This window comes from Gadus morhua, chromosome 20 (assembly GCF_902167405.1).
Source record: "Gadus morhua chromosome 20, gadMor3.0, whole genome shotgun sequence".
In the NCBI taxonomy this organism is placed as follows: domain Eukaryota; kingdom Metazoa; phylum Chordata; class Actinopteri; order Gadiformes; family Gadidae; genus Gadus; species Gadus morhua.
The window spans coordinates 8426490-8438868 of NC_044067.1; the positions used below are offsets into that span (position 1 = coordinate 8426490).

A 12379-nucleotide genomic window follows, 5' to 3' on the forward strand; every position below is an offset into this window, starting at 1 on the left:
TGCTTTTCAAGATGGAAGCGGAGTGGACCTACGAGGTAAAGCCACCGACATACATAAAGAGTGACCAAAAGCATTGATTTATACAAATAAATGAATTATGAAGATACAAGGCTTCCGCTTTATGCAAATATGTATAACATATTATCGCGATGACAAATCAACATAAACCATAGAGGTGTTTTTGAGGCTGGCCTCCCCAGGCCCCATCATGGATCCGCCCCTGCCACTGGGACTGTGTTCGGCATAGTGTGCGAGAGTCAGATTAACTAGTATTACTGCCGGCCACAGGGGAAACATTAAACTCTTACATAATGAAGGCATGAGTTTGAAAGCACCAAAGACGCCTGACTCACAGTGAAGGAGTGAAGAGGAGGCTACTGTAGATCATGTCATGATCATGGATAACACTTCTGACATAACAATGTTGACACTTTCAGGGTTGAGCGGGGAGACCACCAACAGAATGGTTATTTTCTCCCTCACTCTACTTTGCTACCTTCTGATTCTGATGGTTAACATTTCCCTGGTTCTGACCATCATCTTGGACCACAACCTCCACCAACCCATGTATATCTTTGTGTGTAACCTGTGCCTCAATGCTCTCTATGGAACTGCCGGTTTCTACCCCAGGTTCCTTCTGGACCTGCTCTTCTCTTGGCACGTTATCTCGATCGGCGGTTGTGTGGTGCAAGGTTTGGTCATATATTCCTCAGTCTGCATTGAATATTCTATCCTTGCGCTGATGGCCTATGACAGGTATGCTGCAATATGCCGACCACTCGACTATCACTCTCTTATGAAAAAGCACAATGTCAGTCTGCTTACATGCTTCTCCTGGGTCATTCCTTTTTTAATTATACTGGCTTCTACTATAAAAACATATACATTGAAATTATGTGGCACGCACATAGATAAACTCTATTGTGCCAGTTGGTTGGTAGTTAAAATCGCTTGTTCTCCTGGTCTGACAAACGCTGCTTTAAGTTACATTACCATCATTATTTATTTTTTTCATTTTGTTTATATTTTTATGTCGTACTTTTATCTGGTCAGAACATGTGTGAAGTCGATAGAGAGCAAAAGAAAATTCATGCAAACTTGTTTGCCACATTTAGTGACTTTGCTCAATGTGATGGTGGCTGTGTTGTTTGATGTGATGTTTATGCGATTTGGCTCAGCAGATGTGTCGCCAATGATTAAAAATGCATTATCACTCGAGTTTCTTATAATACCTCCTATTGTCAACCCACTAATATATGGTATTATACTTACCAAAATTCGTAATCGAATAAGGTTTATTTTGTTTCACAAGAAAGTTACAAATTAAATGGTTAAGTGGGTACATTTTTTAAGTCTTTTTCAATTAGGATTCGATTAGGTTAATTTTTGATAACAGAAAAGGTGAATTATGAGTTAAGAATATTAGTCTCATTTATTAATTTTCATATTTTACATGTATTATTATAATTGAATATTTACAATGGCAAGGTGTAGAAAATATCATTAAAAAATGACATTAATTATAATTTCTAATAATCATAGCAATATGTATGCTAAATTGTTATCAGCATTAATTAGCAATATATGTGTGCTAAAAAGCCTTTCTAGGATTTTCTATATATTATACGCTGTATATATTGGTGAACCATTGGAATGGGTCCAAGGGTATAAAAAAACCATAGAGATTTCCAGATATATAAATGTAATTGTATTGCTTGATAGTTACATATTGTCTCCATACAACATGCCATTTTTTTTTTATATCGTTCAATAAAAGAACATGGGTGGGTGGAAATTAAATATTTCAACTTTGAACTACTCTTTATTCCAGAGGAAAAAGTCATGAACAGTTGTGTTTTTGCTATTTTTCGGTAACAGGTAGATTCTTAATGGTTGGTGGACTATGACAAACCGAAGAATATTGCTATCATCAGAGACGGATTGAAAATGTGTTTGCATTCTATGGCAGTATTTCATCTGTAATCAACTGGAACTCTGTACTAGTATCGTAAATCAATCCCTCTTGACATCAGGGCCATCAAGCAGTCTGCATGTTCACCGACAGCTTGCTACAATCTCAATGAATTTGCTAATATTGTACGTCATATTATACGTTATGAACGATAATCATGTTTCAAATTATGACAATATCCAGTTGACTCTGCAACTGTCAATTGTTGCACAGTTTAGGCCTGCTTTATGAGTATCTGTATGTGCATTAATAAACACATTTGTTGTTTCCATCCGACATAACATGTAATGTATTTTGATTTGAGATCCATTGAAGTTTAGCTTAGAACAAAGGTGGTTAGGTCTCATAGTCATTTTAGTATGCATAATCAACACCGCTATGTGTTTAATTCTGTATCCCAGGGAATTTAAATGGGAGCCAGCTGTTTCTACTCATAACAATAATAACCTTACGTTCTGTTTTCTAAAGCCACTCTGTCCAGTTGTTACAGCTCTTAAGTTTAAAGGAACTGCTCTAATGTCCAACGCTGTAGGTTTCAATTGTTTCCAGCCTCAACGGCCAGTCGCTTTGGATAAAGCATCTGTCAAATGACTGAGGGATATCAATGGGATATTGGGACGAAATGTAGCCTCAACTGCTACTTATAGCTTAGAAAAATGCTGACTAATCAACTGACAAGCTTAAATGTTTATTTTAGCAACAGTGTGCACAGCATTTCCAGTTGTTGAATACACCTGGCAAAAATCTCATGTTGGTAAATGTTATCAAGAGGCTCTTGAAGACAGTTGGCTATGATTGGATGGCCAATGCTACACTAACCTGCTTTTCACGATGGAAGCGGAGTGGACCTACGAGATAAAGCCACTGACATACATAAAGAGTGACCAAAAGCATTGATTTATACAAATAAATGAATTATGAAGATACAATGCTTACGCTTTTATGCAAATATGTATAACATATTATCGCGTTGACTAATCAACATAAACCATAGAGGTGTTTTTGAGGCTGGCCTCCCCAGGCCCCATCATGGATCCGCCCCTGCCAGAGGGACTGTGTTCAACATAGTGTGCGAGAGTCATATTAACTAATATTAATGCCGGCCACAGGGGAAACATTAAACTCTTACATAATGACTGCATGAGTTTGAAAGCACCAACGACGCCTGACTCACAGTGAAGGAGTGAAGAGGAGGCTACTGTAGATCATGTCATGATCATGGATAACACTTCTGACATAACAATGTTGACACTTTCAGGGTTGAGCGGGGAGACCACCAACAGAATGGTTATTTTCTCCCTCACTCTACTTTGCTACTTTCTGATTCTGATGGTTAACATTTCCCTGGTTCTGACCATCATCTTGGACCACAACCTCCACCAACCCATGTATATCTTTGTGTGTAACCTGTGCCTCAATGCTCTTTATGGAACTGCCGGTTTCTATCCCAAGTTCCTTCTGGACCTGCTCTACTCTCGCCACGTGATCTCGTTTGGGGGTTGTGTGGTGCAGAGTCTGGTCATATATTCCTCAGTCTGCATTGAATATTCTATCCTTGCACTGATGGCCTATGACAGGTATGCTGCAATATGCCGACCACTCGATTATCACTCTCTTATGAAAAAGCAAAACGTCTGTCTGCTTACATGCTTCTCCTGGATTATTCCTTTTTTAAATCTACTTGTTGCTCTGATTAAAACATCTACATTGAAATTATGTGGCTCACACATAGATAAACTTTATTGTGCCAGTTGGTTGATAGTTAAAATCGCTTGTTCTCCTGGTTTGACAAACGCTGCTTTAGCTTACATTAGCATCATTATTTATTTTTTTCATTTTGTTTATATTTTTCTATCGTACGTTTATCTGGTCAGAACATGTGTGAAGTCGATTGAGAGCCGAGGAAAATTCTTGAAGACTTGTTTGCCACATTTAATGACTCTGCTCAATGTGACCGTGGCTGTGTTGTTTGATGTGATGTTTATGCGATTTGGCTCAGCAGATGTGTCGCCAATGATTAAAAATGCATTATCACTCGAGTTTCTTATAATACCTCCTATTGTCAACCCACTAATATATGGTATTATACTTACCAAAATTCGTAATCGAATAAGGTTTATTTTGTTTCACAAGAAAGTTACAAGTTAAATGGTTAAGTGTGTACAGTTTGAAAGTCTTTTTCAATTAAGTTTCGATTTGGTTTATTTTTGCTAACAGGAAAGGTGAATTATGAGTTAAAAATATGAGTCGCACTTATATATTTTTATATTTTACATGTATTCTTTTAGTTGAATATTTACAATGGCAAGTGGTTGAAAATATCTTACAAAATTATATTAATTACAATGTCTAATAAGCCGAACAATATGCATCCTAAATTGTGATCAGCAATAATTAGCAAAGTTTGTGTGCTCAAAAGCCTGTATAGGATTTTCTATATATTATACGCTGTATATATTGGTGCAGCATCAATGAACCATGGTCATGGGTCAAAGTCCATGTAATGGGTAAAAACCAAAGAGATTTTCAGATATATAAAATTAATTGCATTGCTTGTTAATTGGATATTGTCTCCAGCATGCCATTTTTTTTATATTCTTCAATAAAATCATGTGGCTGGTTGAAAATGAAATATTTCCACTTTGAACTACTCTTCATTGCAGAGGTCAAAATCAAGAACAGTTGTGATTAACTATTTATCGGTTACAAGTAGAAGCTCAAGGGTTTGTGGACTATGACAAACCGAAGAGTATTGCAATTATCAGTGACAGAAAGAAAAATGTTTTTGCAAAGGTATCTAATAATCCAAGTATGTCACCTGTTATCAATTGGAACTTTGTACTAGTTTCGTAAATCAATCCCCCCTGACATTAGGGCCATCAAGCAGGCTGCACATTCAACGACAACTTGCTACAATCTCAATGAATTTGTTAATGTTATATGTCATATTATACGTTATGAATGATAATCATGCTTTAAATAATCACAATTTCCAGTTCACTATGCAACTGTCACTTGTTACACAGTTTAGGCCTGCTATTTGAGTCCCTGTGTGTAGATTAATAAACACATTTGTTGTTTCCATCCAACATAACGTGTAATGTATTATAATTTGAGATCCACTGAAGTTTAGCTTAGAACAAAGGCGCCTAGGTCTCCTAGTCATTTTAGTATGCATAATCAACACCGCTATGTGTTTAATTCTGTATCCCAGGCAATGTAAATGGCAACCACATGTTTCTACTCATAAGAATAATAACCTTATGTTCGGTTTTCTAAAGGCACTCTGTCCAGTTGTTACAGCTCTTAAGTTTAAAGGAACTGCTCTAATGTCCAACACTGTAGGTTTCAATTGTTTCCAGCCTCACCTGCCAGTCGCTTTGGATAAAAGCATCTGTCAAATGACTGAGGGATATCAATGGGATATTTGGACGAAATGTAGCCTCACCTGCTACTGACAGCTTAGAAAAATGCTGACGAATCAACTGACAAGTTTAAATGTTTATCGTAGAAACAGTGTGCACAGCATTTCCTGTTGTTCAATACACCTGGCAAAAATCTCATGTTAGTAAATGTTATCAAGAGGCTCTTGAAGACAGTTGGCTATGATTGGATGGCCAATGCTTCACTAACCTGCTTTTCAAGATGGAAGCGGAGTGGACCTATGAGGTAAAGCCACCGACATACATAAAGAGTGACCAAAGGCATTGATTTCTACAAATAAATTAATTATGAAGATACAAGGCTTCCGCATTCATGCAAATATGTATTTATATGTATAACATATTATCATGTTATCATGTTGACAAATCAACATAAGCCATAGAGGTGTTTTTGAGGCTGGCCTCCCCAGGCCCCATCATGGATCCGCCCATGCCAGTGGGACTGTGTTCAACATAGTGTGCGAGAGTCAGATTAACTAATATTACTGCCGGCCACAGGGGAAACATTAAACTCTTACATAATGACTGCATGAGTTTGAAAGCACCAACGACGCCTGACTCACAGTGGAGGACTGAAGAGGAGGCTACTGTAGATCATGTCATGATCATGGATAACACTTCTGACATAACAATGTTGACACTTTCAGGGTTGAGCGGGGAGACCACCAACAGAATGGTTATTTTCTCCCTCACTCTACTTTGCTACTTTCTGATTCTGATGGTTAACATTTCCCTGGTTCTGACCATCATCTTGGACCACAACCTCCACCAACCCATGTATATCTTTGTGTGTAACCTGTGCCTCAATGCTCTTTATGGAACTGCCGGTTTCTACCCCAAGTTCCTTCTGGACCTGCTCTACTCTCGCCACGTGATCTCGTTTGGGGGTTGTGTGGTGCAGAGTCTGGTCATATATTCCTCAGTCTGCATTGAATATTCTATCCTTGCACTGATGGCCTATGACAGGTATGCTGCGATATGCCGACCACTTGATTATCACTCTCTTATGAAAAAGCAGAACGTCTGTCTGTTTACATGCTTCTCCTGGATTATTCCTTTTTTAATTGTACTGGCTTCTATTATCAAAACGTCTACATTGAAATTATGTGGCTCGCATATCGATAAACTATATTGTGCCAGTTGGGTGATTGTTAAAATCACTTGTTCTCCTGGTCTGACAAACACTGTTTTAGGTTACATTTGCATCATTATTTATTTTTTTCATTTTGTCTATATTTTTCTCTCGTACGTTTATCTTGTCAGAACATGTGTGGAGTCGATTGAGAGCCGCGGAAAATTCATGCAGACTTGTTTGCCACATTTAATGACTCTGCTCAATGTGACCGTGGCTGTGTTGTTTGATGTGATGTTTATGCGATTTGGTTCAGCAGATGTGTCGCCAATGATTAAAAATGTATTGTCTATAGAGTTTTTTATAATACCTCCTATTATCAACCCACTAATATATGGTATTATACTTACCAAAATTCGAAATCGAATAAGGTTTATTTTGTTTAACAAGAAAGTTATAAGTTAAATGGTTAAGTGTGCACATTTCTAAAGTATTTTATTTATTTGCTCATTCAATCTATTTAAGTTAAATTGATGGAATACCTGATAGTTTCATAGTTTCCCTTCTTTGACCCATTATCTAAATAATCAAATAATGATTAGTTAGTTCAATAATTCAACTAACTTATTCTTATTTGAATATTTTGATAATGTCGTCATATAGACTGTATAATGGTGTCCAGACTTGCATGTATTTGTATGGAAATTGTATGCATACAATTAACTTGTTTTTCATTTGTTTTCGTGTATCAGTTCATCTTGGATATTTTGGTAAATTATTTGGTAAATAAAAAAAAAAAAAAAAAAAAAAAATCATTCAAGGCTTATTGCAATATATATGATGGCTTTTACAATTTGGTGCAATATTAATGTATCTTTTATCTTGGCATTTTGTTATCATTATTTCAGTTCCAAGTGCTGTTAGCAAATAGTGAAGCAGAGTAGAGGAAAGCAAAATGATGGATTCCCGGCGGCATACGTACATCCTGCTCAAAGCAACAGATGAGAAAGTGCCATTTCAATGTCTTTCTAATGAACATTTTAACGTGTTACCTTTTCCATAAAAATGTCCCCAGAACCTCTTGCCGACTTGATTGACAGAGAACATTATTTCCTGATTAGAAACATACTTTTAACCTGTTTGAGATTCATGTTCCTCAAAACTGTTTAACATCAAATTTTACATTAAATACATCATTTATTCATATAGAACTTGAAATTAGAACATTTGACATAGAGAATTCATGCAACAGCACGATTTTATTTATTTAATCAGATCGCTTTTTTTGTGGGGCCAAAAAAGCGATCTGATTGGCTGGCATTTTCTAGAAATCAAATTGCCTGGGGTTTTACGAGCTATCCTACCAGCTTCGTATATCAACCGATCATACTGGGCGATCGGACTGGCTGCGGTTTTCAAGCGATCAGACTGTCTGGGGTCATTCGCTTGGTTTAACCAACAAGATCAGTGACTACAATACATTCAGCCTGTTCATCTCTGTTGCTGTCGTAGTGTTTTAGCTTGAGAATTGTTCCCGCAGCCGGAGAGCTGAGCTGAAGGTGAAATCGTGGGTCACACGCAAGCAGCATGAAACCTGGCAACCCTGACATATAATGTACGCCAAGGTTTATCTGCAGAGCTGCCGAGTCTTTGACCGTTACTCACGCACCAACCTCAAATTTGTAACACGGAGAATTCCAAAATACGCAAATTACTTTTAATTTTTTTTTTTTATTCTACTTATACATATTTTTTAATTGCACATGATTGGTCCCCATCGCTGTTCACCTTTGGAGTGATGTCAAACTCCCCTAGCACAATAAGGTATATCATGAAGCAAATGGTCCCATACACAGCAGAGGGTAGGTTTAAGAGCACACAAGGGAATATTAGGAGTTCATATGGGAATACATAGGCCTAACAAAACTTTCAACATTATGATATTTTATATGAGATGTAATAGTTGGCTACTCCCAACGCCGGCCTCTCAGTAAACAGCGCAGGGTTTTTCCTTGGCCAGATGAGTAGCTGTCTTAAATCTTAATTTGTACTCATACCCTGCACCAGAGTGATTCCCTTCAGTCAGGAAGGTAAACATTGTGCATACCTGACACAATGGAGACGTTCCATTCCCTCCACCCATCCTACAAGTCCAAATCATGGCAGAACCCCAAGCAGGAGAAAAACTGAATCTGAATCAGAAACATTTTAACCGTAAACATGAATGAGAAAAAACTATTGCTACTACATTTTGAACATGTGAACATCGTCGAAATCCTGCTATGAAACAAACAGGCATCACAAATGACTTTAGCGGCCCTGGGTAACTTGTGTTGAGACAACCCAGTCGCCAAGAAAAAACGTTGACGGTGTACGTTTCCATGAACACTGGATACGTAGCATTTCAACGTAAAAAATAGCATGTTATACCTACAGTATCCATGCGTGCCGCTGTGGAGGCGGGTTTCGGGGTTTGGGTTTCACGGCTTTCGCGGCAAATTGTGGACACGATTGTTTAGGGGGGGGGGGGGGGAGGAAGTAGACTGTTGTTGACCGGGGGGGGGGGGGGGGGGGGGGGGGGGGGGGGCGACACGTTTGTTGAGGGGGGGGGGAGACACGTTGGTAGGGGGGGGGGGGCACGCTCGACAACGAGAGTTGGTTTTTATTGAACGCTCGACAACGAGAGTTGTATGGCGTCACATTAGTGCCATAATTCACTAATGTGATAAAAGATGCATTCGGGCGTATTACATTATTCCACACGCGTAGATATTAACTGCGAGCGCGCAAATGATCTCTGCGCGCGCAAAACAGCCTCTCGCGCGCGCAAATTACCTCAGCGCGCGCAAAACAGCCTCTCGCGCGCGCAAATTACCTCAGCGCGCGCAAAACCTCTCGCGAAAGATGTTTTTAAACTCTCGCTCGAATTTAATTTTGGCACTATGGGGGAGGGAACCAAGGCAGGGCGATACGTGAAACGGCCAAACGTGATTGGCCGTTTCTGAAGCGCGATATTTGATTGACAGCCCTCCTCACATTCAATTCTGAATTGTACAGTAAATGGCTGAACGTATTGTAACTCCCGATTCTATGAGTATAGGCGCAGCCTTTGAAGTGTCGGCCTCATTGTCCTTTAAATAGCTGAAGAAAAGCTGTTTATTGGGAGCAGAACGTCCGCCGGCGCCCGACTATATCTGCGAAATGCGGACGTCGTTGAGGCACGCCGCATGCGGACGTTATTGAGGCCCACGCTGTTGGTGGTCGGGGATTACAAATGTTCAGTGCTACGGCTCACGCCTAGGGATAACCCAATATCGATAGCCTTAAAAGGCTGCCCCTATACTCATAGAATCTAGAGTTACAATAAGTAACTATCGTTTCAGCCATTAACTGTACAATTCAGAATTGAATGAGAGGAGAGCTGAGGAGGGCTGTCAATCAAATATCGCGCTTCAGAAACAGCCAATCATAGGAAAGCCCGCCCTGCCTTGGTTCCCTCCCCCATAGTGCCAAAATTAAATTCGAGCGAGAGCGTAAAAACATCTTTTGCGAGAGGTTTTGCGCGCGCTGAGGTAATTTGCGCGCGCGAGAGGCTGTTTTGCGCGCGCTGAGGTAATTTGCGCGCGCGAGAGGCTGTTTTGCGCGCGCAGAGATCATTTGCAATCTATTTAAGTTAAATTGATGGAATACCTGATAGTTTCATAGTTTCCCTTCTTTGACCCATTATCTAAATAATCAAATAATGATTAGTTAGTTCAATAATTCAACTAACTTATTCTTATTTGAATATTTTGATAATGTCGTCATATAGACTGTATAATGGTGTCCAGACTTGCATGTATTTGTATGGAAATTGTATGCATACAATTAACTTGTTTTTCATTTGTTTTCGTGTATCAGTTCATCTTGGATATTTTGGTAAATTATTTGGTAAATAAATTTGATGTTAAACAGTTTTGAGGAACATGAATCTCAAAATTAAATTCGAGCGAGAGCGTAAAAACATCTTTTGCGAGAGGTTTTGCGCGCGCTGAGGTAATTTGCGCGCGCGAGAGGCTGTTTTGCGCGCGCTGAGGTAATTTGCGCGCGCGAGAGGCTGTTTTGCGCGCGCAGAGATCATTTGCACGCTCGCAGTTAATATCTACGCGTGTGGAATAATGTAATACGCCCGAATGCATCTTTTATCACGTTAGTGCATTATGGCACTAATGTGACGCCATAGTGTTGGTTTTTATTGAACGAGACTTCAACATGGAACAGCTGCACGAAACGATGGTCACGTCACTCTCGGTGACGGTGTCGACAACAATGAACACACGAACAATGTTAATAGAACAACACACAACCACATAACATCCCGAACCCATTAACCCCACTTAATCCTAACAACAAAACAAGTTAACAAAAGCCCCTTTTGTCAACTGACAACCCCAATTCCCAGAATCCCCCGCGGCTCCGGAACACGGCGTAGCCGATATTAATCTTTATTATCTGAATGGGAAATGCAATATTTTAGGAGAGATACACCATTAAACGCGTTTCTAATGACATTTCTAGCGAGAAATGTACATTTTCCTTACATAATCTTCAGTCAGTGAATGTGTATGATCTTTATTAATCTTTATTATCTGAATGGGAAATGCAATATTTTAGGACCGATTCACCGTAAACGTGTTTCTAATAACATTTCTAGCGAGAAATATACTTTTTACTTGCATAATCTTCAGTCAGTGATTGTGTCTGATCTTTAGTTTTATAGTTATTAGGATTTGATCGGCTCGCTCGCATGTTTCAACGACGTCAGGTTTATGGCGTCACATTAGTGCCATAATTCACTAATGTGATAAAAGATGCATTCGGGCGTATTACATTATTCCACACGCGTAGATATTAACTGCGAGCGCGCAAATGATCTCTGCGCGCGCAAAACAGCCTCTCGCGCGCGCAAATTACCTCAGCGCGCGCAAAACAGCCTCTCGCGCGCGCAAATTACCTCAGCGCGCGCAAAACCTCTCGCGAAAGATGTTTTTACGCTCTCGCTCAATTTAATTTTGGCACTATGGGGGAGGGAACCAAGGCAGGGCGATACGTGAAACGGCCAAACGTGATTGGCCGTTTCTGAAGCGCGATATTTGATTGACAGCCCTCCTCACATTCAATTCTGAATTGTCCAGTAAATGGCTGAACGTATTGTAACTCCCGATTCTATGAGTATAGGCGCAGCCTTTGAAGTGTCGGCCTCATTGTCCTTTAAATAGCTGAAGAAAAGCTGTTTATTGGGAGCAGAACGTCCGCCGGCGCCCGACTATATCTGCGAAATGCGGACGTCGTTGAGGCACGCCGCACGCGGACGTTATTGAGGCCCACGCTGTTGGTGGTCGGGGATTACAAATTTTCAGTGCTACGGCTCACGCCTAGGGATAACCCAATATCGATAGCCTTAAAAGGCTGCACCTATACTCATAGAATCTAGAGTTACAATAAGTAACTATCGTTTCAGTCATTAACTGTACAATTCAGAATTGAATGAGAGGAGAGCTGAGGAGGGCTGTCAATCAAATATCGCGCTTCAGAAACAGCCAATCATATGAAAGCCCGCCCTGCCTTGGTTCCCTCCCCCATAGTGCCAAAATTAAATTCGAGCGAGAGCGTAAAAACATCTTTCGCGAGAGGTTTTGCGCGCGCTGAGGTAATTTGCGCGCGCGAGAGGCTGTTTTGTGCGCGCTGAGGTAATTTGCGCGCGCGAGAGGCTGTTTTGCGCGCGCAGAGATCATTTGCGCGCTCGCAGTTAATATCTACGCGTGTGGAATAATGTAATACGCCCGAATGCATCTTTTATCACGTTAGTGCATTATGGCACTAATGTGACGCCATACAGGTTGTTAGGAATAG

General features: G+C 40.0%; 3 protein-coding genes across 3 annotated transcripts; all 3 read left to right on the forward strand.

Annotated features, from left to right (window-relative positions):
- Positions 1 to 370: 370 nt before the first annotated feature.
- Positions 371 to 1328, forward strand: LOC115533427 (olfactory receptor 10J5-like). The gene has a single exon (XM_030343961.1). It carries the CDS (start codon positions 392 to 394, stop codon positions 1325 to 1327), a length of 936 nt encoding a protein of 311 aa, XP_030199821.1. The 5' UTR covers positions 371 to 391; the 3' UTR covers position 1328.
- Positions 1329 to 3163: 1835 nt separating this feature from the next.
- On the forward strand, positions 3164 to 4120 carry LOC115533504 (olfactory receptor 4M1-like). Its single transcript, XM_030344050.1, has one exon. The coding sequence runs from the start codon at positions 3185 to 3187 to the stop codon at positions 4118 to 4120; it is 936 nt and encodes a 311-aa protein (XP_030199910.1). The 5' UTR covers positions 3164 to 3184.
- A 1873-nt stretch (positions 4121 to 5993) lies between these two features.
- On the forward strand, positions 5994 to 6952 carry LOC115533506 (olfactory receptor 6C1-like). The gene has a single exon (XM_030344051.1). The coding sequence runs from the start codon at positions 6017 to 6019 to the stop codon at positions 6950 to 6952; it is 936 nt and encodes a 311-aa protein (XP_030199911.1). The 5' UTR covers positions 5994 to 6016.
- The last annotated feature ends 5427 nt before the right edge of the window (positions 6953 to 12379 follow it).

Coding starts and splice junctions, on each gene's coding strand:
- LOC115533427 (XM_030343961.1), top strand. CDS start 392: ATGATCATGGATAACACTTCTGACATAACAATGTTGACACTTTCAGGG.
- LOC115533504 (XM_030344050.1), top strand. CDS start 3,185: ATGATCATGGATAACACTTCTGACATAACAATGTTGACACTTTCAGGG.
- LOC115533506 (XM_030344051.1), top strand. CDS start 6,017: ATGATCATGGATAACACTTCTGACATAACAATGTTGACACTTTCAGGG.